Source organism: Carassius carassius, chromosome 28, assembly GCF_963082965.1.
Source record: "Carassius carassius chromosome 28, fCarCar2.1, whole genome shotgun sequence".
Classification (NCBI taxonomy): Eukaryota; Metazoa; Chordata; class Actinopteri; order Cypriniformes; family Cyprinidae; genus Carassius; species Carassius carassius.
Window position 1 is genome coordinate 9,396,583 of NC_081782.1, and position 27,480 is coordinate 9,424,062.

At 36.5% G+C, this 27,480-nt stretch overlaps 2 protein-coding genes and 1 long non-coding RNA gene across 6 annotated transcripts; all 3 read right to left on the reverse strand.

Moving 5' to 3' along the window:
* Positions 1–11,217: 11,217 nt before the first annotated feature.
* LOC132108400 (uncharacterized) lies at positions 11,218–12,941 on the reverse strand. The gene is made up of 3 exons (XR_009424439.1): positions 12,813–12,941; positions 12,577–12,710; positions 11,218–11,604 (listed from the first exon to the last, which is right to left on the reverse strand). It is a non-coding gene; the product is annotated as an uncharacterized LOC132108400 (long non-coding RNA).
* A 1,041-nt stretch (positions 12,942–13,982) lies between these two features.
* On the reverse strand, positions 13,983–16,754 carry mrps23 (mitochondrial ribosomal protein S23). 2 transcript variants are annotated; one of them, XM_059514183.1, is made up of 6 exons: positions 16,735–16,754; positions 16,199–16,371; positions 15,793–15,972; positions 15,011–15,088; positions 14,779–14,902; positions 13,983–14,700 (listed from the first exon to the last, which is right to left on the reverse strand). In XM_059514183.1, exons 2-6 carry the CDS (start codon positions 16,240–16,242, stop codon positions 14,554–14,556), a joined length of 573 nt encoding a protein of 190 aa, XP_059370166.1. In that variant the 5' UTR covers positions 16,243–16,371; positions 16,735–16,754; the 3' UTR covers positions 13,983–14,553. The 2 variants fall into 2 exon arrangements, with proteins under 2 accessions (XP_059370166.1, XP_059370167.1); XM_059514184.1 differs by lacking the exon at positions 16,735–16,754 and having other exon boundaries at positions 13,983–14,697.
* A 711-nt stretch (positions 16,755–17,465) lies between these two features.
* nos2b (nitric oxide synthase 2b, inducible) lies at positions 17,466–27,046 on the reverse strand. Of its 3 annotated transcripts, XM_059514181.1 has the most exons (29): positions 26,969–27,045; positions 26,747–26,815; positions 26,620–26,667; positions 26,488–26,535; positions 26,359–26,406; positions 26,182–26,283; positions 25,805–25,953; positions 25,417–25,579; positions 25,245–25,336; positions 25,000–25,141; positions 24,679–24,818; positions 23,785–23,959; positions 23,603–23,704; positions 23,157–23,351; positions 22,924–23,006; positions 22,614–22,758; positions 21,657–21,761; positions 21,395–21,444; positions 21,136–21,310; positions 20,920–21,040; positions 20,569–20,647; positions 20,219–20,406; positions 19,971–20,137; positions 19,022–19,232; positions 18,807–18,894; positions 18,596–18,717; positions 18,346–18,494; positions 17,711–17,905; positions 17,466–17,559 (listed from the first exon to the last, which is right to left on the reverse strand). In XM_059514181.1, exons 1-29 carry the CDS (start codon positions 27,020–27,022, stop codon positions 17,521–17,523), a joined length of 3,444 nt encoding a protein of 1,147 aa, XP_059370164.1. In that variant the 5' UTR covers positions 27,023–27,045; the 3' UTR covers positions 17,466–17,520. The 3 variants fall into 3 exon arrangements, 2 of the variants coding, with proteins under 2 accessions (XP_059370164.1, XP_059370165.1); XM_059514182.1 differs by lacking the exon at positions 26,488–26,535; XR_009424368.1 differs by lacking the exon at positions 17,466–17,559 and having other exon boundaries at positions 17,767–17,905; positions 18,346–18,485; positions 18,586–18,717; positions 26,969–27,046.
* Between the last annotated feature and the right edge of the window lie 434 nt (positions 27,047–27,480).

The following is a 27,480-nucleotide window of genomic DNA, read 5'->3' on the forward strand; positions in this document are numbered from 1 at the left end:
CTTGCAGCCTAAAATACTTTTTTTGAAAAACTTTTAAAATTATTTCAAACTTAAGTATCCAGACATTTGAGTTTGCATAAAAAGAGCGCTGCGGGATACGAAGTGATTAAGGTTTGAGCTGCAGATGAATTGATGACTCCATTATGGTGAGGCTCATTGGTTAAGAAAATGCCACAGGTGCAGAAATGACCATTAAGATTCAGTGAAGTCAAACACGTTCTTTTTTTTTTTAACAAATACTCCGACTGTTGCTCCATGGAATTCAAGCAAGAGCTGGACTTAAAAAGGAAAAATGTATTCCCAGCTCAGCATAGTGTGTCGGGCAGACACAGGTCAAGCACTCATATTAATAAAACCCAAAGGGCTCTTGGCACTTCTCCTCCTCTACTCCACCCCAAGGCCAGAGCAGCCATGTTCGTGCAAGAGGGAGAGCAGAATATCTTTGCTAAATCTGATCTTGTTAAAGGCCACATTAAATATTGATCAACCCTGAAGATACTCAATGAGTCTAGTTCTGCAGTCTGCCAGTGTGCCGGGGCCATAGCCGGCGTGAGCTATGATCGGATGTGATGGGCTGGTTTTGGAGACCGTGTGGAAGTCCGGAGAGAAGGATTGCAATGAAGATAAACGTCAAACCACAACAATGCATGTTGAAAAGTGGATAACTACCCTCCTGTTCCTGTTCTGTTCATGAAGAGCACTGTAGAGCTTATGAGTGTTTTTTCTTTTGATTTAAATAGTTTTCCTTAGACTTTTAATTCATTTGTTTATTAAGGATACCTACAAAGAAACAGCCAACAACATCTGCAGTGTAATTAACTCTAGAATTACCAAAAAAAAAAAAATGTTGGGCTTATCCTTCATCCCTAAAAATAAATTAATTAAATATTCATAAATAAAAATGTAAGTGGGGTATATTTTTGGAGAATTAAAAAAAAGAAGAAATTTGAGGCCTATATATATATATATATATATATATCAATATAAAATCAGTTAAAATGAAAACTGTTCTTATTTTTAGGTGTTATGTCATTGCAACAAAGTTGTAAAATTGGATATAACTTTGCACATACATTATAAGGTTAGTAAGTTATTTATTCACTCTATAGTCATGTTTTCAGGCACACTGTTTATCTCTTGTGGCTATTGGCTATTGGCATTTACAGATTGGCCTCATTCACTGAAAATGCCTCACAGTTATCCAGATTTTTACTTTTTTAAAGAAAAGGAGATATGTTTTTGTGGAAATTCAGCATTTTGCCACGAGCGCTGCCAGTTGAGACAATATTTCTTTAAGCGATTGTGGTTTCATAAGCTTGAAGGGAAAATTCTGAGCTCTAAATCAATCCTCCCACTCATAAAAACTTCTTAAAACATATATTGCTCAAAGATAAGAAAGAACAAGTGAACTCAGAACTCATTTCCTCTTATAACAATACCGTACACTGATTTTCTTGCCTGTAATACACCGCTGAAGTCGAATATATGAATCCAGCCACCCACATACTGTATGTATGTAATTTGTCCTATATAGCTGGGTTAGCAGAGTAAGCTCCTCATCAGGCTAATGGGAGTCTGGGCCCCTCAAGCACCTCCAAAGAGCAATCAGAGGGAGATGAACACCACACTTTAGCTTCCCTAATGAAGGAAACAATTCTCTGAAGTGAGCCCAAAATTAGTTTATGTTCAGTGAGCGCTTTTTTCCCGGGTTGGCTGAGCGACCGAACCTGCTTCCCCACCTGGAGATAAACACTCGAGACACTAAGAGAAGTGTGAGGAGAGTAAGAGAAAGAGTGGAGAAAAGCTCTCTAAAAATACCTGAAAAGTCCTTCTCAAGTTGCAGCTGTGAGTGAGTTCGCTGTGAAGCTGCACATTTTTCCAGACTCATTTATCACAGTCAGCGCTGAGGAGGCGACCGGAGGCCATATTGTGTCTGTTGTATTAGCAAACACACCCTCCCCCCGATCGCTTTGTCCTTGTACTTGCAAAATGAGGGAAATATGCTAAAAGACGGAGATCTGGCACTGTGTTCTCTGGTAATACATAGCAACAAGATCTATTCATGTCAGACAGTGGTGTATATTATATCATATAATTAACATATATACATTACTACTCAATATAAGGTTTATTAATATAGTATTTGTACTTATGAAAATTAGTCACATCACTTTACAATAAACAAATGAAAGCAAAAAGTAAGAGAATAATAATATAAAAATAATCGTTATAAATGATAAACTATACTTAATAAAATGTACATGTACTATTTACATTGTAAGATAATATTGTACTAATATTGTACAAATGTACTATTTACATTCATTTTTAACATAAATGGACATGCATTTTACCAATTGATCACTTTAGAACAATTTTACGATCATATACAACAACTTTTGAACTTCCCAAACTGAAATTTCCATTTCTTGGTTTTAAACTACTTGGTGTGTGTGTGTGGCATGAAAACTGCTACAAAAAAGCCCTAAAGCTGTTCATCTTCTCTCATACACAAATGTTCCTATTCATCACTCCACTGCTGTGCCCGTCCTATCAGGTGGGACACATGTCATTCATCATTTCCATGGCAACTGTCTCTTCGCTGGACAGCTTTGCAATCAGCAACCCATCAGACCTTCAACGTGCCTCGGCCTCTTTTGTCCCCGTCAGCTCGCCATCATAGCTCGATAAGATTATCACAGACAACCTCAACTATGCACCAGTGCTGAGAAGAGAAAGGAGGAGGTGGTTACTCTTTTATTCATTTCTCTTTCATACTTTATCCGTTCGGCCCACGACAAGCCTTTTCCTGTCTTCCTTCGCCCTCCCTACACTGAAGGCAAAGCGGCTGAACGTGTGATGTGTCAAGACAGGGACGGCTCTTTGACTGCAGACAGTGACAGCCAAATACAAAGGCCGTCCTGAATTATCTGACAATGAATCTGGGAGATTTAAGGCTTGACATCAACAGCACTTAAAGGAGAATTATAACAAAGCGAAGACACATATGTGAAAAATGGAAAAACCCGCTGAGCCGATCTGTACAAAGAGCTTGGATTCAAAAAAGCGTTTAAAGGGAAATCTTGTAGATCTGGTTTAACAATGTCCACATCGATTTAAGCCTTTCAAATACTTGCTGGAAAATGAATATGGATTATTATCAGCACAATTCTTAATGTTCACCTTTAAATCTTAGTTTTCTTTGTTGGAGCTGGACATATTTCTATTAGCCAAGAGTGTTTAGCTTGCATCCTTGAGCCAAACTGACAGCATTATATTGTCCGGAAATTTGCATATGGCCATTAAAGTAAAATTATTGACCAATATGTTTTTGTGTGTTTTGCTGGGATAGGCATATGCTGGGGAAAATATGTGCTAAATGTTCATTTTGTCAACTTATAGTTTACAGATGACCTCAAAACCTAATAAACATTTATAAAAAAAAAAAAAAAAAGACCTTTACAATGAAGTTGGTCATGGAAGTAAACTGGACAATAAATCTTACAATAAATGCAAACTGCTCTGATTTTATGTGTTGTATACAAGTTCCTTTCGTTTAATAATGTTATATTGAACTGACAAAAGTTCAACATGAATCCACAGGTTTAACAGCTAAACAGTGGTTTTTTCATGACTATACAGGGGCCAGTCCCAAGATGAGCGCCCCCTGCTGGCCTCACTAGCTGATTACCATTAACCCTGCTCAGCTACAGTGTGTGCAGGACAAAGCCCAATTCACTTTAAGCCTATAGTTCTCTAGTCTTAAACATAAAAATATTAATCTTAAATTAAGTCAGTATCAATTGAGACAAATGTCACATTCCATACATTTTTAATCAACAGCAGTACTGTGTTTCTGTCTGATATTTTTTTGCTGACAATGTGTTTTTCTAACTTCCCCAGATATTTATAGTGAAATTTCACCAAGTATTGTTTCCAAAGTGGTAAATCTTGTATAGTCATTCCACAAATTTGAGTACTTTATAAAAAGTAAAGTAAAATCTGTTTAACTTCACAAAGCAGGTGTTCCCAGCATGCTCCGGGGCATGAATAATTTATTTGGTTGCAAGCCAGTGTTTTTGTTGATGTTGTTTGGTGTTTGTTTTGCAGAGCCTTGAGTTCATTTTCTACTCCGATTAGTAACTGATTATTAAAGACGTTTATAAGAATCCTGAAAAACAATGCATCACAGTTTCCACAAAAATATTAAGACAATAATAAATGTTACACCAAATCTGCATATTAGAATGATTTCTGAAGGATCTTGCAACAACATGAATAGATTACATTTTAGAATATATTTAAAAAAGACAAAATTATTTTAAACTGTAAAAATACGGTTTCAATAATAGCATTTTTGCCAGCTTTAGACATAAAAACAAACAACAACAACAAACGTAACACCCCAAACAGGCCATGTTGTTTTGCAGATTAGATGACATGATTTCAACTCTCTGTATCACTGGGCTGTTTGAAACTTGTCAAAGCTAATTCCAACTAATATGATAAATTGAAGAAAAAAAATCCTGCTGAAAAATGTTTATGTATGAATGACTGAAAATTTTCAGTCAGTTATTTTCAGTTTCTGATGCCTATCGTCTCCCTGTCAGTATATATATATATTTTTTTCCTTTAAGAATTTGGTGCATTTTTCAGATCAATTCTGTGGTAATTCCAGGAACAAAGGAAGAAAAAGCACTTCCACTGAAATTCTCAAGAAAGTGTGTCTCGGCCATCATCCAATCTTCCACCGTCCTTGAAGGATCGATCAGAAGTGCTGAACTGTGGATGAGAGCGAGATGAAGAGGGCGGATGAACGAGCGGAAGAGAATAGATCCAGACGAGGATGCATTATTTATTTAAAGCCATAATTAATACGAGGGGCTTCATCACCGTCCTCCGCTTCGTACGGTTTCCATTTTTAATGTTATTCATGGGAGGATGAGAGAGAAAATTTCAAATCTCCTTCCCTTATTACTGCAGCAAGAAAGTGTCACATTACTTAGGGGGGTGATTACACAGCTGCCCGAGCCCAACTGTACGTGAATACTGTATTTGCAAACACTCGAGTTCTGAGAGCGTAATCGCCTCTTCTGTCAGACGGAGACAAGTGACGGAGTCAAATTACTCCCCCAAGGTTATTTCCCTCTTCCTCTTTAGCGATGCAAACTTTTCACATGAGCACTCAGGTCTCACGGACAGAGGAAATGGAGAAGAGAGAGAGAGAAAAACCGAGAGATGCCACAGGCCCATCAGAAAATAAATAGTATTTTAGCGCATTCGCTAGTTTAGCCCCAAACAATCTCATCTGCAGCGGAGGGAGACAGGGAGACGATATTAAAGATTCTCATTATGCAGCTCTCCGAGTGTCTTCAGTCAATCCTCCAGCCCAGACAGCACGAGAATCACTCCTGACAAACATTAATATAGAATGAACATTGAAGGATGCATTCCCAGAAAAAGCCTGCGGAGCCGGGTGGGCCTGAAGATTGGGTGACTGGAGGCTGTTATTGACACCTTCTTACGGGGACAAAATGTTGCTGAGATTCCAGGGTGGGGGTTGTCATATCGGTGGAGCCATCAGATGAAACAATGCCCAGAAAAACAGCCTTCACCGCATACATTGGGATCTTTTAACCGTCCCTCTGGGCAAAGCTGGTGCTATGGAAAGATGTCCTCTACATTCATACTTGAGTAGGCTAATAGTCAAGACACTGAATACAAATCAGTGTTAAGGATGGGTAGAACTTTTCAGGGACGATCAGTGTCGTTCAGCTTGGTAGGTGTAGTAATTGGCGGTGCTCCGAATGGACTAGCCCCAGGTGTTTGTCTATTTTTACTGCACATTTCTCATGGAAAAATAGGCTTCATTGCTATTCAATAATCACACAGGAAATTACGAGGGAAGACCTGGCTCTTCTCCTCTACCTCGGTCAAAATACGCCGGATGAGATACAAGTCAACAGGCAGAAGTTTATGTAGAAAATAAGAAGTCACTCGATCAGATTTTGACATTCCCCAAAACAACTTCTCTTTAGTTTTTTTTTTAAATGTAGCAGAAAAGAACTCCGTTCAAGCATGAACTTCAAAATATTAAGCATATTCTACTTTTGAACTTAATTCATGCATAAAGAAGTGAAAGCTTTAAGGATTTGTCTGTGTGATGACTTAAGTATTGATTCTAAAGTGCAAAACCTTGTACAATTTATACAGAAAGTAGCATATTTTAAAATCTGCTTTACAATGCCGGTGTTCCCAGCATGCAACGGGGGATGGATAATGAATTTTGTTGCACTTTTCACAGTTTGCCAGTCTTATTTGCAGTATTGCTTTTGTTGATGTTGACTATTTTAATAACTTGTTTTTCAATGCTTGGAGTTAACAGTCTACTCAGAATGATTCATTTGATTCTGAAAAATAACCACCGACTGTTACCGTTCCAGGGTTTTGTGCACCAAGTGTTGGGGTCAGTACAGAAGATGCAGAAAGGTAACTTGTTTTCATCACGTATTTTGTTGTCTCACTTTTAGTGAGCATGCATTTATTTTGTGAGAAATTGTTCAGTTGACTGTTATTAGATTATTTTAAGCACCACTGCATCAGATTTGCAAGGAATTCTAAGTTGGATTTAAGTTAAGCGATTTTAAATTATTTTATACCACTGATTCTTAAAAATGTGTGCAAAAACATGCACATTTTAAGAAACTGTCAACCTTACTTGTGATTTTTTTTATACAGTTCACCCAAAAACAGTGCATTCTGAACATATCTATGTTTCTGCAAATATACAGAGGGAGAGGACATTCTTGATATATGGTATGTTGAAGAACACAAGGCCTGGTTTATTTTTAGTTTTAGTCTTATGGCAGCAGGTGCTCTCTTACTTCTGCTTATGGCATCAATATAAATGAGGGATAATTACTTTTGTTACAATTAAATTAGACTCAGCAAAACAACATAATGGCGATTTGTTATGCTCTGGTGAGCAATAACAAACCAATCATAATTAACAGCTCCGGTTGTGCAAGTGACTCTCTTTGTGTAACAAATATGATCTGAATCCCTAAACCAAATGTACCAGCCAAAAACTTGATGAAAGTCCGGAAATTATAATAAAGGTTTCAGACGGAATGAGACTGAGTGGTCTCGCACATCCAAATGAGTGTGTTGAAGGGTTAGAAAGGTGCTTGTGGTGTCAATAACACCAGTTTTCCACTCAGAACCAAGAGTGATGGGTTAAATACCACAAAGCAGGGTTCTTTCAAAAAGTCTCCAGTAGTTTGTATAAAAATGTGTAGATGTCACATGATTTAGTCTCCCATTAGAGCTCTTCCTGTCCTTGAAGGATTAAAAAAGAAGATAAGAAAGGAAAAACATGCCTTGAACAGCTTCTGTCAGGGAGAAGTGCCACGCTTGGCAGCAGCCTGTTGAATTCGGTTTCCATTTATCCCTTTACACCTCTTGCCCCTCCAAAGCTCGGCTCAGACTTCATTGCCTGAGGACATGGAATCATGTAAGAGGGCTTGCCCGTGGCTGCGTCTCTGATCTCAGATCAGTCTGGGCTCACCTGCACCTTTGGGGTAGGGTATAGCAGAACTCACAGACCCTGTAGGGGGCTCAAAAAACAGGAAGCATAACCACAGAATGCCCCGACCACACCAACCGCTGACTCCTGTGTGCTTGGTTTATGTTAAATGAGTACACTGAAAAAAACTTTTCACTCAGGAATTGCTAGTAGATTTACCAAATAATTAGAAAGGAACTAGTATAACTTTGAATTTATGGACTAATTCAGCCAATAAATCAATTGCTGAAAATGTGCACAACCTCAAGACATCCTAGATTAGTTTGTTTCTTCATACGAACAGATTTAGAGAAATTTAGCAATGAATCATTCGCTCACCAGTTGATCCTCTGCAGTGAACGGTTGCCTTCAGAATGAGAGTCCTAACAGCTGATAAAAACATCTCAATAATCCCCAAGTAATTCACATGACTCCAGTCTATCCATTAACTTTTAGTGAAGTAGAAAGCTGTATGTTTCAATCCATTAAGGTGTTTTACCTTTAAGTAAAACTAATTCATAATTACACTAACTCTAGTGAAATTGTCCATTCCCTGTAATCCTCTCACAACATAAGCCACAGACATATTTGTTTAGAACTTTAGCAGTCCTTGATATGAGCATATTTCTCTCCTGATTCAGGCGAGATGAGTTCTTACCGGAGAAAGCAGTATTATGGATAGAAGACTTAAAAAAAAAAACATCTTGAGGGATTTGTTTAAATTGCAAACACACAGTTTATGGATTATTGCTAAGTTTTTATCGGACGTTTTTCTGACGGCACCCATTCACTGCAGAGTATCCATTGGTGAGCAAGTGATGAAATGGTAAATATTTTCAAATTTGTTCCAGTGAAGAAACAACGTCATTTATCTTGGATGGCCTGAGGGTGAGTACATTTTCAGAATATTTTCATTTTCATGTGAACTGTTATAAACATAACATTTTGAAGAAGACTAAGATAGTGTTTTTTGTGTGTGTGTAAAACCAATACTCTCTTTTTGATTTATAGCTTTGTAAAAAAATTTTTTTCACTGTATATTGTCAGTTCATTACAGTAATGAACAACATAAGGGTCTAAATTGCAAGGACGGAGCAAGTTATGACATGAACACACCACATGGGTACAGTCGCACTTAGGGCTCCGTTTTATCCCCCGAGGCTTTTAATTGTGAGCTTCCGGCTCTGATTTGAAAAAGCACAGCTTAAGTGAAAGACTGTTATATGCAATTTAGGCTTGTTAGAAACCATTTCACAAGGATTAATTATCAAGGCCAATTATTTAGAATTGTATCATTTGAAAGGTTAGCTCTAGGTGACAGAAGAGAGGAAACAGACCTGAGGCAATGCAGGCGGCGCGTATGGCCGTGCATTTCAATGCCATGTGAAAATGAACTCGCCCGCAGAGCAAATTGCATTGACCTGGATCACACGTGTTGACGGTGAAGAGGCAGAACTCCGCAGGAGAGCCTTTAACCCTTTGCCTGGTCAACTGAGATGCCTGACAGTTTAAACTGAGGCTTTTAGGAGAACTAAACTGGTCTAAATACTGTATTTTTCATGTCTTTCTTATGACTTTAGACAGGCTATTGTATATCCCGACAGTGCAATAGTGATATAAACAGCAACATGTACATGGCAGCACTGGAGTTCTTTTGTGTTTCACTTGGTTAACAGGTTCATTCTTTCATTTCTAACAACATTTAACTTAAAAATTTAGATGAGTTTTCTCCATATTATAAAAAAACAATTAGTGACTACATATATCAATCTTTAATGGTACATATAGTGCTGGCTTATTTGAGATTAAAAAAAATACATTATAGGTTCTACAGATAATTGGTTTTGTTCTTGAACTCTTTAAAGTGGTAAAGCATTAAAAAATAATATGTTTACAAGCATTTTACTATAAGTTAATAAAATGCTCTGTAAATGTTTTACTTTACAAACCGTTTAAGGTTCCTCTTTGTAAAAACAGCCATCAAAATAAATTATAATGCATTGTTACCTATGCAAATATTTTAAATTCTATAATGCATTAAAGCATGTAAGCAGAACATAACTACAATGTCGCCTCTGGCTTGCTTCGGGACACTTAATTTCCAGCGATATCGTTGACTTGATTGCACAGATTCTATTTAAACTGAACTGAGCTAGATGATGACATCACTGAATTCAATGATGAACTGCCTTTTTGCATTATTGACATAACTATTTTCCTATTGAATGCTGTTCAGTTGCTTTGTCACTATCTGTATTGTTAAAAGCACTATAAATAAAGGTGACTTGACTGCAATGCATTATGGGGCTAACGTTTAAAGATTTAAGTTCTGTAATAGATCATAACTGCTGTCATTTACTACTGTTACTAATGAAAAGATTTATAATTATGAATCATTATAATGCATTATAGGTCCACTATTAACGGTATTATAAAGGACACCTAATAGGAAGATTAGGAGCATTTTACTTAAGATTACATAACGCACTGCACGTTTCATAATACATTACAAAGAGTTGTATGTTCTCAGATATAATTAACCTACATTATAACACATTATATACTGTATGCATAGTTGTTACTTTAAATAGTATTTTGTACTGTATAAGAGCATGTAAGCAAAACATCATTTGTTAATCGGGTCATATGCAATTTCAAGTTTTTCTTTCTCTTTGGAGTGTTGCAAGCTGTTCGTGAATAGATACAATCCCTGAAGTTACAAAAACTAAACTCTCAAACCCCAAGAGATATTCTTTATAACACTTCACTTAAACGCGCCCCCACATGCGAGTTTTGAGCAGTGTCGAGTGGTGCTTATTGTTTGTCATTTCTCAGATCACAAATGCAGACAAATTTTGTTTATGCGGCAAGATACGCAACACAACGCATAAAAATACAATATAAGTCATTATAAACCGTAAATATGTCCCCACTGAATGCAACAAATGCCTCGTTTGTAATGGGTTTTATTGTTTTTGTCTCGTAGCTCCAGGACACAGCATCTCAGTATGTTAAGGGACGTAACATTTCTATCACATGCTTGAGGTATTCGGCCAATCACAATGCACTGAATAGTTGGCCAATCAAAGCACAACTCTCTTTTCAGATCAATGATCCTGGAAAAAATCGATGCATTTCAGAAAGGCAGGGCATAGAGGAGCAAAAATAATTTACAGTATGTGGAAAATAATGTGTTTTGTTTACTTTAAACCGCATAAACACATTGCATTATACCAAATATACAAAATAATGTTCTTTTTAGCAACATCATATGACCCTTTAAAGGTATAATATATAAAGATATTACAGAGGATTAAAACTATTACTTTTATTTATTCATAGATATATAATAATTATTCATATGCAAATTATTTATAAGGTCCAGGTCTTGCTAATGTTTACTTTTGGCATCAGGCTGTAAAACCCTTTTCAGTGTAAATTTCAGATTCCCATAAACCATCTCCTTGATTGTGAACTCTGTGAGTAGATGGAATAGTTGAAACATGCTCTGTCTTGGCCTAGTTTGGGAAAGCATCATATTTTATGTTAAGGATTGTAAGCTAAGCTAAGCTGCCTGTATTTGTGCAGACCTCAGCAGAGAGAGGAATACCAAGTACAGTAATTCAGGTCTCTCAAGTAATATACCGGGCTAATTTAAACCATCAAGCATCTTTATGTAATTAATCAGTAAAGCAGGCCTGCACTGCACAGTAGATTGAAGTTTTTGCAGGCCAGGGACAAGAAAAATCAAGCTCTGCTGGGGGAAAATGCCCTTGACATGCAGAGGAGAAGATCTCAGAGTTCCAGTGCTGAATAAACAAATAAATAAATAAAACAACAAACAATCGGGTCCCAATCGATACCTTGACCAGGGCAACTGGATGGCAGCCTTTCTTCTGAGCTCCATGGCCGTGGAGAAGTAAAACAAACAGTGTTTGTGTAAAGGTCTTCAAACCCCAGCCGGCTCAACCTGCCATTGATTATGGTGATGGAGCACTCAAAGGGATGTTTGGCCACCAGACAGAAGCAGTAGTGCACATCTAGTGTATACAGATCATGTCTCATTATGAGCACATAACAAAGAAGAAGACACAGCCAGGGACGCTGAGCTTCAAATAAGCCGGTTGTATTCTCAGGACATTAAAATAAAAATAAATAAAAAATTGTGTAAATGAACCAGACCTCTACTGGAGTTAGGAACTTAACATTTTATTTGGATTCCTTTTTCTATAATAGTTCATGTGGCTTGTTTGCACGTTTTAAACATTTTTATCATACAATTATCAATGTGCAAACTACATTTTCAGTAGTAAGAAAGCTTTTTTCCCCAACAAGTGGCTTTGTAGCATTAAAATGCATTGTCTGTACGCAGCCTTGCAACCGAGCGAGCTGAAGCAACGATCAAACACTCTCTCTCTCTCTCTTTGTTAAATAGTGTTAAGAATTCTGATTAACTTTAGCATAGTTTTTTGGACCGTTATTTTAATTGGTTCACAGCTATTTTACGATTGTAACTGTCATTGTAATTAAAAATCCTTATTGTTTGGTGCAGGATAAAAAAAAATCTGTTTTTCCATGATATCAGACAAGAGTCAAAAGATTGGGATTGAGTAGCTTATACAGCTTGCAATATTATAATGAATAAACTGTATAAACTGAAAACATTTAAAACGTGTGACTAACTGACATGCATAATAAAATACTAACAACAGTAACATACAAATATACTTTATAGTTGACTCTTGTCAGTGTGGTTTTAATGTGTTCACTTCTTAATTTCACTTCTCAATTAATGTTTGTTTCAAAACAAACTTAAATCACTTCTAAGACTGTAAAAACCTTACTGTTCCTGAAATATAACCTATGTGACAATAACCTATTCTTCTCTAACATGGCTAGTGCAGCCATACTCACTATTAGCAAAGAGAGTGATACTCTAAACAGTTTGAGGTCCTGTATTCATTTCTAATGTTTTTGTGTTAGTGACATGTTTAGGGAGGAACTGTGGTTACCATAGTAATTGTTAAAGGGTTGTTGTTGTTGTTGTGTTCAGGAGCAGGACTGTGTGTGTTCATATAGTCGTCATGCGCCTATGCCTTCAATACTTACACACTTCTCCTTCACTAATTTCAGCTGCATCTGGGTCCTTCACAACACACACACACACACACACACACACACATATAAAAGGCATCAAGGGTGGTAAAAGACACGAATTGAAATGCAACATCGAACAAAAATAAATGACCTGTGGGTAAAATGTTATACAGGATGCACATTTTGACAGCTCTATGTTCTTTCAGTATGTCAGGCCCTATAAAAGCATGAAGGGAAGCATGTGCACAGAACAGCCGACGAATATCACACTCGACATGTGTCGATAGTTAATAGTTATCACATTACTGCCATCTAGCGGTCGACAGTAAAGGACCGTTTAACTCCTTGCAGCTAGCATTACAAAATAATACATGCGAAATGTTAATGTCGTAATTATGAGGCCTCTTAGACAGCAGTGAAGGACCAGAAAATTATATATTGTATATTACAAAAATGTTCCACTCCACGTCCTCATCGTGTCTGGCTCTCAAATTTAGAGACGGGAATGTTTAGAATGTGACAAATTAATAATATTCAGTATAAAGACACATCATCTTTGTTTATTCATCATGCACACAAAATGTCAAATGTATTTGTTTGGCCACTGATGGGATTTTTGTTGTCCTTTTTTTTCAACGTCTTTAGAGACACAAACACTAACAATCAAACCAGTGCATGTTCATTTGATGTGTCATATCTGCTTTTACTGTGACTGCAGAAATGATTCACACCCTTAACTCACATTGTTCCTGGTAAGCAAACACATTTAAACATTTACACTAAAATGGTTATGTTAACAAATTCAGCAGTGATGAATATGCCATTTACAAAAAGTATGTTCTTCAGCCAAAAATAATCATCTTGGATATGATGTCTGCTTGAGACATTTAGATTGGGAAGAAATGTCATGTTCTGCCAGATTAGATGGTGGATGTCTTCAGGGTTTTATTTTATTTTTTTAATTCATGTCTAGGCTATTACAGAGTGCTAACATGGTCAATAATTTCTGGGTCATTTGAACATTTCTATGTTCCTGATTTGATCTTTTTAAAACCTCACACGGTCATATTTGTTGTGATATGATCTTCTGTGTCTAATTATATCACAAGCAAGCAATGAAAGCTTGCAGGGTATCTTAATTAAGCAGGGTTCCTTTAGTAAAGAGGGTGAGCAATTACTAAATAACTCAGATGATATCAAAATATTTTATTCTAATGTTACCTCTGCAGGAATGGGGGGAATAAAATTAATGACAATGGTAATTCTGAATTAAATTAATCGATGTCTGTGCGGATCAGCTATCCATAAATTTTATAATACAGTTAAAAGCTGAAATGCATACAAACTTCCCCAAGTTTCTTTAAGATCCTGTTGAGGATGTATTTAAATGCGAGACTGCACAGGCAACAAGGATGTAGTTTAAAAAATAAAACCGTTTGGTAATATCATTATGAATCATACGTTTATGGTGTGACGGGAAATATAACACTTTGAGTATTTACAATGCAGATGCTTTTCCACTCCTGTCATTAATGGACTTGAAAGAACTTTCATTAAACACTCCACATTTTATTACACAAGACATTAGACACTTTTCACAGAAATGAAACACTTGCTAGATCTGTATTATAAAGTCATTCACTAAACCCCAGCTGCTTGGCTATAAAGACCTCAAGTCGAAGCCATTTTGACTGTGCAAACATGTCCTCTACATCACTCATTTGACACCAGGAGGCGAAAAGACACATGTGAGTTTACATAGTGTCCACAACTGTACAAACTATATCTGTGTCCCAGTGTTTGATGTATCAAAAACGCATGACTGGCCAGCACACTGATGTGCTAGAGGCAAGTTCAGTTTATGTTGTCCTAACAGAGGAGAAGTGGGACATTTATGATGATGTCTGTCCGTCAGGGTTCACCGTCTCTGCCTCTGGCTGTTTCTCTGGAATATTTGTCTCTGTGTCTCTTTGCTGCTCTGCCAACATGTCAGTCAACTTCATGTTCAGCAAAGGGTCCCGAGACTGTGGTGCCACCTGCTGGTTATAAAAAAACATGATGGACAAATAGAAAATTAAATCATCTAGTCTAAAGAATAATTTAGCTCTCAGTCTCACCGCAGGTCCTCCTCTCTTTCTTAAATAAATGCCCTCTGCTAGCAGCGCTTTTGCAGTCTCTTCAAACAGCAGCTCAGGTTCAACATCCCCTCTGCTTTCTAATTCACCATACTTCATTACAAACCTACACAGAGATACAGTAACACAACAACTAAATCAAAAAGCACAGAAAACTAAATTTAAAGAGATTGCAAAGTACTGTAAAAATGTGTAATTTCCTATCATAACTTGCCTCTGACATGGTGATACAAAGTTGGGCTTGAGGAGTTCAAAGGCTCTTGGTCCATTACCATAAACCTCAAAGAACTTCCTAAAACCAAAGAAAAAAAAAGTCATGTGGGTTTACTGCAAAGGTCCAGCATGCATGCAGGTTTAACTGGAGGGTCAGTGACCCAGAAATGGGCTAGAGGTTTTCCAGCACTAGTCTAGTTCATGTAATTTTAAGTTACAAATATTCTGGGGTCAGTTAAGACCAGGTTGTTTTTGAAAAGACGTCTTTTGTGCTCACCAAGGCTGCATTTATTAAATCAAAATTCATTAAAAATAATAATAGACTTAGAACGTTTTTCAAAGTTTTCCATTTTAATAGATTTTAAAACGTAATTTATTCCTGGGATATAAAGCAGAATTTTTCAGCATCATTACTCCAGTCTTCAGTGCAACGTGATCCTTCAGAAATCATTCAAACATGCTGATTTGATGCTCGAGACATTTATTTAAAAATACTGAAACCGTTTCTCTGCTTATTACAATTCAATGCATGTTCTTGCAGAATAAAAGTATTATTTTCCTTCTGATCCCAAGGTGTGTGCATGTAGCATTAAGCTCAAAATAAACTTAGTAAAAACAATAAATGCATCAATAAAAAGATGACAAACACATTGTTTCATGTATATGAAGTGTGAAGTACAAATGAAGGGCACAGAATAACCATAATAGTCATATGTAGAGCAATAACGTTGAAACCAAACCAAGTGACTAAAGATGATATATTAGAGGTTTGTTTGGACTCACGCTCGGATTTCATCCTCTTTGTATAATATTTGAGGTACAGTATCTGTTGCATGTCTCTTCAGTGGTCTCACAGCTTTCTCATAGAGAGGTTCTCTCTTAGGAGGAAAAGCAGCATACACATCAAACCAGATGGGCCTTTCCTCGTGCTTGATGACTCCAGCTCGCATTAAATCACGAACCCTTTACAAACAACAATCAAGCATTCATTCAGCCTCGCTATAGGAACTCGAACTATACACTACACGAAATGGCTCTGATTTATTAGTTCCGTTCTTGGCATTCTAAAAAGGTTTTTGATACCGTACACTTTAATATTACATAAATTAATTTATAATAAGCAGATCTCTTATTTTTGTCATTAACCTTGAAATGAACTCAAGAAGCACATGCTGTCACTAAAGCTTACCGCGTGAACACGGTCCCGAATTTCTCAAGTCGACTTCCAGCCATAATATGTCTTTATGGTAACAAAAATGTAATTAGATATAAATAAATATCACAGAAAAGTCAGAAAAAGGTGACAGTTACACGCTCTCTGCTGCAGCATGGATACAAGACTTCCGGTGTTACTACGGGTACCTTCTTCTTCTTCTTCTTCTTCTTCCTTGGGTTTTTAAGGCAGTTGGTATCCAATATGTTACATTACTGCCATCTGTTGTCTATTACCATGTCACTTTTTTATTATAATCTTTTTTCCAGTCCAGTCCTCTTTAAAAAATAAAACAAATATTTCTTTCCTTGCTCACTCTTTCCACATCCTAATATACTTTTTAAATTGTACTGTCCTATACCAATTTCTTGTAAGCTATATTTCAACTCTTGTCTTTCTTTTATAAATTTCCTGCACGACATAAAAATGTGACTAACTGTTTCTTCCTCTTGGCATTCATCGCATTGGCCTGTGGGATGTTTTCCTAACATATGAAGAGTAACTACGGGTACCCATTAAAGACAAACTACAAGAATGCGGGAAAAAAAAAAAAAAAAAAAAAAAAAAAAAAAAAAACAGCTACCGTGGTTTTAATAGTAGTAAGTTTATTACAAAATGCAGTATTTAACATGAACATCCAATTAAAGATTTATACAACACTTATATGTAACACTTATGAAAGAAAGTATTAACAATAAACACTGAGCTGAAAGTATAGTTTGGCAAGACTAGACTAAACAACACTGAAAATGTGGTATTCAAATCTAAGTTAAGAAATAAACAATAGTTTAAAAAAGTAAAAGCTGAGAGAGAGGGGAAAAAAGCAGTATTGCACATTTTATAGGTGACTAATTAAATAAGCATATATGTGACAAGTAAACTCTTTGTATAAAAGGTCAGACTTTTGAAGCCCTCAGACAGAAGTTGTTCTGAGCATGGAAACTTAGATTGCTCCAAAAGAATTGTTCCTGCACTTAGTGTGCCACGAAAGCACTACTCTAAAGAAGTGCAGGCCAGTCCTCCCAACAAACAAACAGATATGAATAATACAGTAAATAATACAGTTTATTTACTAGCAGAAGCTAATATTTCTCCATAGGGTGGGCATGGAAATTGAATACACTGCTGTTGTGTTTTTGTGATTTATTTATTTTTTTAAGTTAAGAGAGGTTTTGGCATTATTTTGGAAGCTGTATGAAAATAAAAAAATTGCAAGTAAAAAAAAATAAAAAACATCTCCCCCTTTTTGGTGTGCTTGGATATGGAAAAGCTTGAGGTGGTCCAGGTGATCTCAAGCACTAAGATCCAAAGATGTCTTCATGGTACCGCTTTTCATTCTGTGAAAAAAAAAGCATAATCGTAAAATTATTGACCATATATCATTACAGTTCACCAGACACGACAACTGAGCCCTTACAGGAGCATAAATGTTGTAAGAAATGATTATCTGAAGCAGCTATAAAATGTGTCAACAATTTAAAGGTTCACCTTGAGCCTTGACAGATATTCCTCAGCCTGAGTAAGAGTGATGCCCAGTCGGCTGACTAATATTTCCTTGATAGTAGCAGCCACATCATGGGCCATGTTCATACCTCCACAGATATACAGATGCCCTGGATTATGGTGCAGAACCTCAAAGACCTTGTCATTCAGTTGTTCTCGCAAGATGTCTTGGACATAAACCTGGACCAAGAGTGGAGAAAAAAAAAAGAGTAAGCAACAACCCCAAAGAGTGTTAACTGCTGTTTAGAATTATTTTTAAGTTCTAACTATAAGTAATGATTTATGCTTTTTATTATGAACATCAGCAAAAAGACCTGTTTCAGAAAATAAAGTAAAAAAAAAAAAAAAAAAAAAAAAAAAAATATATATATATATATATATATATATATATAATAAAATAAGATATTATTAAATAATAAATATGTATTAAATATAAATAATTAATAATTTATTAATAGTTTTAAATAATAAAAATGTAATATATTTAAAATATAACAGCTACAGCAATAATAATAATTATATTTCTATATTATAATACACTATCAATATTACTAGATATTTTCAGATATTTACTAAAGATTTCTAGATATTAATACAGTTACAGTGTCAAGTGTGTCTACCTTGGGTTGTCCAGTTTGTCTCGAGTAAGCTGTTATGATGCTGCTCAGGGTGCTATTATCTCTCATGTCCAGAGTCTCCTCTTTGTAAAGATGATCAGTATCTGAATCTCGACACCCGAACACGAGTGTCATTGGATTCCCTTTCAGACCTTAAAGAAATAACACAACTTGAGGTTCAGAAACTTGAGGCGAGCTAATTCAATGGACTGTTTGAAACCACTTGAATGTGATAAGGGATACAATTTGATACCTGTTTTTTTCATGTCATGCAATTGCTGTTGCCAAAAGCTACGGAAGGGAGCAATGCCGCTCCCAACTCCCACAAGAATACAGGGAGCACTAGGGTCGGATGGAAGATGGAATCCATCAGAGCTGGAATTGTTGCATTAATGGAGCAAATTAGTGAGTTATGAAGAGAAAAAATGATCTTTTACATCTTAGGAATGTAATATGAAGGGTACCTATGAACGAAACATGGCACCAAGTCTCCTTCTTTGATGGTATTGAGCCAGGTACTACAGAGCCCAAAATGCAGTGGACCTTTTCCCTCTAAAGAGAGCAGAACATATGATAACAACAGATTCATTTCTTCTGTGAAGTTTTATGTCTAGTAGAGAGTTCAACTGTTCAGGTATCAACTAATAAATGATTGCTGGCAAACACAGGTTTCCAGTACCATGTGTGTAATAGTTGACCACGGCCACAGTGAGGTGGAGCTCTTGAGGGTGGAGGTCTGGGGAGGAGCTGACGGAGTAGAGGCGTGGCTTCAGTACAGGCAGCTGGCTGAGGAGAAAGGCAGCAGAAAGATCCAGAGAGGAAAACTCCTCTAGCACCTCAAGGAAAGTAGGTTTGTGGAACTCCTTCCATGTTGCGTAGACTAGGAAATCCTGTAGTGGAAGGATGACTTGTATGGTATGTATTTAACCAACATACAAAGTCAAAACAACCCATGATAATTCCACACAATGACCCTTTTTTATGAAAAATAAGCTAAATGAATTTCTTGATAAGCATTCATAAACCATTATGTAAATTGTCACTTTCAATATAATGGGACATTTTATGAAAGAATGGACTTTTAGCAGACGCACTGCTTTGGATTTTTCAATGATACACAAATACATTATATAGTGTTGCCTCGCAAAATTGCTAAATCAAATTGGTTCCACAAAAAAAAAATACTGGGACCAAATGACATTGGTTCTGTTACTGGTTCAGCGAGCAGTGTAGTCTGATTTCCAGCTGATTGAATGTAATAAAGCAGTTCTTTTTAGTGAGCTCACAACAGTGCAGCCAATCTAGTCCAGTTTCCAGAATAATGATTCCACTGTATAACCAGTTGGTTATTTTTAGTGAATTAAACACAACCAGTGACCGGTATAGTCAGATTCCTGACTGTAATGAGTTGGCTCTGTGAAAAGTTATTAAAAAGTCTGTGTAAACACACCTTTTAGAAGATTGAAAAAAATATATATAATATATATATATATATTACTATATATACAACCTAAAAAATAAAATAAAATAAAAACTTTGAAAGTTAACAAAATCATTAAAGGACAAAAATTGTTGGCTAGTCTCATCAATAGTTTTGGAACATTTGTGATTTTCAAAAAGTGACTTACTGTTGCTAATGCAAGCAGGCGCTGTCTGTGATCTTCCTGCTTTGCCATCTTTGAGAGTTTGCGGAGGAGGCTTTGTGAGGGTGGGGTGGTGACATCCAGATAGTAGGTAAGAGCTTGGGCAAGAGGACATGGTGGTATACGTTCATCTCTCTGCCACCTTTCACCATCTGCAGGACAGCATTATTAGGTATCATTATGTTATCATGTGTAAGACTTCCATTATGTAATTAGGTAAGATGGTTCAGTACCAGGGTAGGCACTGAGGAATTCCAAGCGTAGGCTCTGATTGATAGGAGGGGCATTGGGCAGATGCTTCAGGATGCCAGCTACTAATTCAGGTGAGTTCCCTGGGAAAATCCCGACATGGTCTCCAGGGACAAAGTTTAAGGTCTCTGTACTCCCATCCATCTCTAACTCCACCAATATTGTAGAACGACTGAGAACATGTAAAACAATCGAATTAATACTGTGTTCTGAGCAAATAAGGCAAAAACGTACAACATAACAATGCACCTGTTTTTAGACATTACTATTATTATTACTATTTTTATTAATGGAAAATACAGATGCATGAATAAGGGTTAATTTGAGAGTAAACCTTGACTTTGGGCTCTGTAGATTCTGTCTTCTCTTCAGTTTCATGGGAACCACCACTTTAGAATGGAGAGCTGACAGAGCTGTAAAACCAAGCCAGATAATTATAATCACTCCAGAAATATTGCAAATAAATCTGATAATAGTATTATTCTTGAATTCTCATTTCTGATTTTAATGATTGCTAATCTACATACACATTTCGATGTAAAGTTTCTAAATGTCATTAAGCAGTTCCATATTCAACATAGCATTTTTGCTTCCCTTTTTGACCACTACTTCAGGTTTCATCAAGTTTTGATCATAATTTCTCCCTAAATGATCTGTTTTTATAAAGACATAGGTCTAAATGTACCTGTGATTCGGTCAAGTGTACAGCTGTCATTCTGAACTCTGTGCCTCTGTGGATCCCAGGAATCTGCCAGACCTTCTTTTCCTGGAAGCTGACCTTGAATATTAAACTCCTTGCATGCATCCTATACATACAGAAAAACAATCTCATTGTTTTACCATTCACCAGTTTTAAGTACCGAAAACAATGAATGCTCAATGTTTATTTTATTACTGAGACCTTAAAGGCAGTGCAAGCCCAGGCTGAGAAAGCTTCCTCCTGTCCATTCAGCTCATCTCCCTCTCCTGTGGCGGACACACGGATGGCTCCCAGCGCTGCAAACCTAGCATCCACTACATGGGCGAACGCACAGAATTGAGGGTACATTCGAGAGCCGAGACCAAACACACAGTACCTGAATGGGGGAAGAAACAATTTAAACAACATTCTCTATCCAGGAGTAGAGAGAAAATAAATGTAAGGCATTTTAAATACTAACCTCACTTTGTTACTGAGGATTTTCAGGCTGAGAAGCTGCTTCTTGAAACTCTGAGAGGAGAAGAAAAACCATGTCAGCAAACAAGAATCACATTCTAGTTACTGTGGTTCCTGTACAAATAATCACTGCAAAAGCAAATGATTTCTTCCTAAAGACCTTTTCATTTTGACACATTGTAAATTCTGCACTAATTATGTTAGGTGATAATAGTCATTCATTACTAGCATCACTATAAGGTCACTGAGCATAAATATTTCTACACCTCTCCATTTCCTGGACAATCTCCATTGCCAAAAGTGCTGGTGACAACAATTAAGAGGCTTTCCTTCTCCAGTTCACTGAAGTTGTAGTCCTCCATGCAAACGACCTGTGTAAATGATAAATTATTTATGTATTACAAACGTACAGTATGTGTTTGCTGAAAAGACAAAGATCAAGCTGGGAGTATATTTATTCGTTTGAACAGATTAGTGTTTTTTTTATTTTTATTTACAGATATATTAGTTATTATATCCGGTCATAAGGGTCAGTTTTTTTATTATTGAGATTTATACATCATAAAATAAGCAAATAAAATACATAAAATATAGCATAATAAATAATCATTCCATTGATGTATGGTTTGTTAGGTTATGACACTATTAAGCAGAGATACAACTATTTGAATATCTGGAATCTGAGGGTGCAAAAAAAAAAAAAGATAGAAAATATTGAGAAAATTGTCCAAATTAAGTTTTAAACAATGCATATTACTAATCAAAAATTACGTTTTGATATATTTACGGTAGGAAATTGACAAAATATCTTCAAGAAACATGATACTTACTTAATATCCTAAAGATTTTTGGCATAAAATAAAAATTTTGACCCATACAATTTATTGCTGGCTATTGCTACAAATATATCCATGCGACTACTAGTTTTGTATTTATAATTTTTATTACACTATATTATTCAGATCATAAATTGGATATAAACAAAGTATATAGAATTTACACTTATCAACACCAAATAAATTGCAAATGTAATGTTAAGGTTCATATCAGGTAGACTTAGCACCTCAAGGAACCAATTTCCTAGTTTCGCTTTTAATAGAGGGTGATATTATTAAGAATGTGTCACATACGCCCACTTCCAGCCAAGTGTGGGTAATAATGCTCAAATTGAGTCATAGGAGAGCGATAAATTACATATGAATCAAGGGTGATGGTCCTCTTACCCGGGAGCTGAATGCACAATTCATCATGGTGTTTATTTTCTTAGCAAAAGTCTGTGATTTCCCCGTTTCTGTGGCGTAGAGAACAGTGCAACGCACCCTCTTGGCCAGGGCTGATTTAATGAGTGTCTGAGAGAAGAGCACTACTCTAGAAGAGAGGAAAGAAAACAAGAATTTTAGCCATACTGGCTACACACCAAATGTTCACTGCTAACCTTTCAAGCATTCATTACATTGTTGCAGACAGATCTCTTCTGAAAGAACAGCATTGTGTTGTTCTGGTTGAGGAAGTGTGAACATGATATTGAGGTACCTGATCAATCCTTTGAAGCTGATTGCATGCCTCCTCTCTTTTCTCTTCTTGTCTTTCCACTTGTGTGTCAACCATGCATCAGGCTTTAAATGGCAACAGACGAGACACATTAAGGCAAGAACATCCCAAAACATTTGTTTGGACATCATCATATTTCACACGTACATGGCACTAATCTGGCAATAATATTCCAGCAATGCACCTTTTCTGATGAATGCGGAAGAGATACTGACCTGGTAGTAGAAAAAGGGTGACAGGATGTAATTCAGCATTTCCTGGTGGAACACAGGCGTTAGAGATCCAGACATTGGTGGCACCAGCCAGACCCAATCGGCTGGACAGCCTCCGCGCAGACGCACCTCCATCTCCATGTGCTGCATGAAGGACTCTGATGCAGAATGATGGTCGGTAATGGTGACCTTATTTTTCTGTATGCCAGTAAGACAAAAAGGTGATAAAAACTGGAAATAAATTTGTATGATCTCATTGTATGTTATTTTTTTAAGATAATGATTAGGTTTCAGAGTGGACATTCATGCTTAAAATTTCTATAAAAATCACGTTTCTGTATGAATCTCATTGAACGAATTCATACACCTGGTTTTACTGAATATACCAATAGAAAGTCCTCTTTTTCTTACCAGAGTTTACATTTGCTTGCTATGTAAATCCACTTTACCTGAAAACTGTGCATCACTGCGACATTGATGGCCACCAGAGCCTGATCCTTCCATAGTGAGGACAGTTTTTGTGTCTCCAAACCCATATGACGGCCAACCCGCTGTAAGACAACAAAATAAAAGAAAATCAGTACCTAAAAACATGTTCTTCTCTACTGTAACATTAAAAATATTGTAGCACCTCGAGAACATTGTAGCGTTGGGTATCACAGAAGTCCCTCACTCCAATCTCAGTGCCCAAGTACCAACCGTTAAAAGGACACGCTGGGAATTCAAGACCACCAATCTCCAGCAACATGTTGGCCACCGCAGGCAATGCATACCATCGGAGATTCAAATCCTTAAACCACTTGTACCTGAGGAAGTGCATTGAATCATCCAACTTTACTGATATGCAAAGGCATTGGCATATTTTTTGCAACAGACCCTTGATCATGTAATTGAATGCAATACTTCAGATATAAATAATCTAATTTGCGGATGCAAATCCATAACATTTATAGCTCTGCATGGTGGCACCAATATGGCTCCATCAACTAGCACTTCAGTCAAATTCGCATAGTACTTAACTAAACTAATTAGGTAGCTTTCTAAAGTGAAGTGTTAGAATGAGACTGGTTTGAGAACATAACTTTGGGTCTCATGTCTGGCTGAAATAATGTGGCATAGAGACAGGCTGTCTTAGGTTTGAATGGTTTTGCCATTCTAGCCTGATTTTTAAGTGCCTAGGAGCATTTGATTTTAAAGGTCCTTGTAATGCAAGCTCTTAAAGGGAAAAGCCTTGAATAATTTTCTCTTCAAGAAGCAAACAGATTTACTGTGGAATCAAGTAGACTGCAAGTCATTTCAGAAATCTGAGCACTTCAGTCAAGAGCTCTGGTGGTCTGTGTAAACAACATCGCACTCGAAACACACGTTACAAGACTGAATGTCTGACTTTGTGTCTTTGTATTAAATCCATTGCTGCATTGTGATGTAATGCAATAGTTTAGAGAGTTATCAATCAACTAGTTATTTGAATCTACTACAAGCATGTTTTTCTATTCGGCTGGAGTGGAAAACCATTGGCACTTACTGTGGGTGCTCCATGGGAACTTCCAAAATTAAATGTTGGGGAATTTCAAAAAACTGAGGGTCCTCTCCATTAGCTTGTAAAACCAGTGGAAGCACATCAAACTGGCCGTAGTTTGGTGTCCATCCAAGCTGGATGCAAATCTGTGTCAAAATGACAAGATTAAAAGTTTGATGTAAAATGGACAAAGGCATATATATGAACTACCTTAAAACTTTTAAAAACTAATTATATAAATAACACCCATTATGAAAAATATCTAGAAGAAAATATTAAAAAATTCTGAAAATATCTATTTATAAAAAAACAGAAACTAGTATCTACCTCTGTGAAGTCAACACTGGCAGGATCTCCTATTATTGTACCATCTGTCAACTTATAGCCAGCATATCGTATGAGTTGACTATTCCATACACGGAAATCATGTTGGCCATCAGTTCTTTGAGGAAACACAGTGATAGCAGACCTGGCAAAATAAAGAAAGTTAATTGTGACATCTTGTTCCACTTGCAAAGACAATCAAGATGGATGGATTATTAAAAAGCTGGAATAACACATTCTTGGTTTACCTCAGGTTGCCTCCATTGGTAGCAAACTGAATATGTTCGCACAACATCTGAAACATATCCTCAGCAGTTCTGCATTTACGTGCATCAAACAGCTGCACAGGAAAAAAAGACCTAAATATAACTATATGACTGCACACTTAATATGCGTTTTAGTCCAAACTAGAGAAACTACCTGCAAATTAGCCCACTGAATTCTGCCAATGCATCTGGGTGCATTTCTCCATGCTTGCTTAGCCCCAAATTCCACTTCTTTTGTGGTGAGCTGATATGAGCCAGTGGCCTCTATTTCCTTCACGACTTCCTCCAAACGAGACAGATGCTCCTCGACTTTTGGACTGAATAACAGACATGATTCAGTCAAATAGTCGACCTTTTATGATCTTCAGAATTAAGCCAATTTATTATGTCATTAAAATAGATTAAAGAACAAGAATATAAGCTCGCTCTTAGAATTAACCACTGAAAACCCATAATAATCAAACAGTAATCTGAATATTTTGAGGATACGTGTCCCTCTCGATTTCTGTGCTGGCTATATGACCCTAGTAGGTGCTTCCTACTTTTTAATGGACTTGTAGTACTGATTGATGAAGTCAATAGCTTGCATAAGGATGTCATCTGAGCTTGGCAGGGTGGAGGAGGGACAGCGCGTCATAGCCTTTGGAGTCATAATAGAGCCTTCACAGATTTTAGACATACAAATCTGGCTCTGAAATAAAAGGGGAAAGTTCAATATTACTCATTACCTTATTACTCATCACTCTGTGCAACTGCCAAAATAACACTGGTTAAAATGACACAATCACCTCTATAAAAACATGAACTTTATACAAAATAAAAATTAAGTTTGTGGTTAGCTAAGTGTGTTTAAATTAGTCAGATCTGCATTTGTTTATTTAAAAAAAAAAATAATAATACTTATGTAGAAATAACTCACCTTAACCGCCCCGTGATGTAATGTGTCTTGATGGCATGACCCATCCTGGTAATTCTTCACTTGCTTGGAAAATGGGCATTGATTCACCTTGTTCACCCATTGCTGGGCATAGCATCAGAATGTTAAGAGACTGCATTTCCATTATGACACTGCATTTTATGTTACAGTTTTGCTCACCGTATTTTTTGCAATCTGCTGTGGTTTTACGTTCTTGTTCTCCCATGGCTAGGCAAATACCAATAGAACGTAAGAATAACGCATTTCATTAATAACATCACATTTTATTTAAATTCAAGTTTTGTTTACTGTATTCGGTTTAATCTGCTGTAGTATTACATTCTTGTTCTCCCATTGCTAAACATACCAACAGAACATAAAGATTAACAGTAGTATTTCATTTATGGCATTACATTTAATGTATATTCAAATTTTGCTTACCGTATTCGGTTTAATCTGCTGCAGTATTACATTATTGTTCTCCCATTGCTAAACATACCAACAGAACATAAGGATATTGCATTTCATGTATGGCATTGCATTTCCTGTTAATTCAAGTTTTGCTCACCGTATTCGGTTTAGTCTGGTGCAGTATTACATTCTTGCTGGCTTTAGAGGCCTGGTTACCCATTTTTACCTGAAATATTGAATAAAAAAAAAAAACAGTTAAATTACATATACAATATATATATATATATATATATATAGATAGATAGATAGATAGATAGATAGATAGATAGATAGATAGATAGATAGATAGACAAACACACATTTGCAATTTTTTTCTTACCTTAAGGTCTTGTCTCAGTTTGCAACTTTGTGTGCAGCTTTCCCACTTTAACATGCTTATATACTCGACCCAGAGTCTGCTGATGAGGGCAGGTCAAGAGTTGTGCTGGTCGGGGCAATGTGCCTCAAGGAGGGTGGGACAGCAGTCCAATTACAGTCTGACCAGTTCCTATCAAAAGTCACAATCTTACACCCACACTGGAATCTTCATATGCCAGCGTCTATAAAACTCAGTTTGATTAATTGAAAGAGAAACTATAAACACACCTCACAAGGCATTTGGACTTTTCTGTTAAAACCAAATCTGTATTTCAAATATTACGAATATTAGAAGTCTTTGAAATAAAAAATATTAATGAATGAACAAAACAGATTTTACTCAAAAAGTTTACTTTTTTTTTTATTCCATGCATTCATGTATTTACTGTACATCACATCACGAATTCCCCATGTATAAAATTTAATTTGTTCTCATTATATATATATATATATCTATTATCTTATAATAGGGTT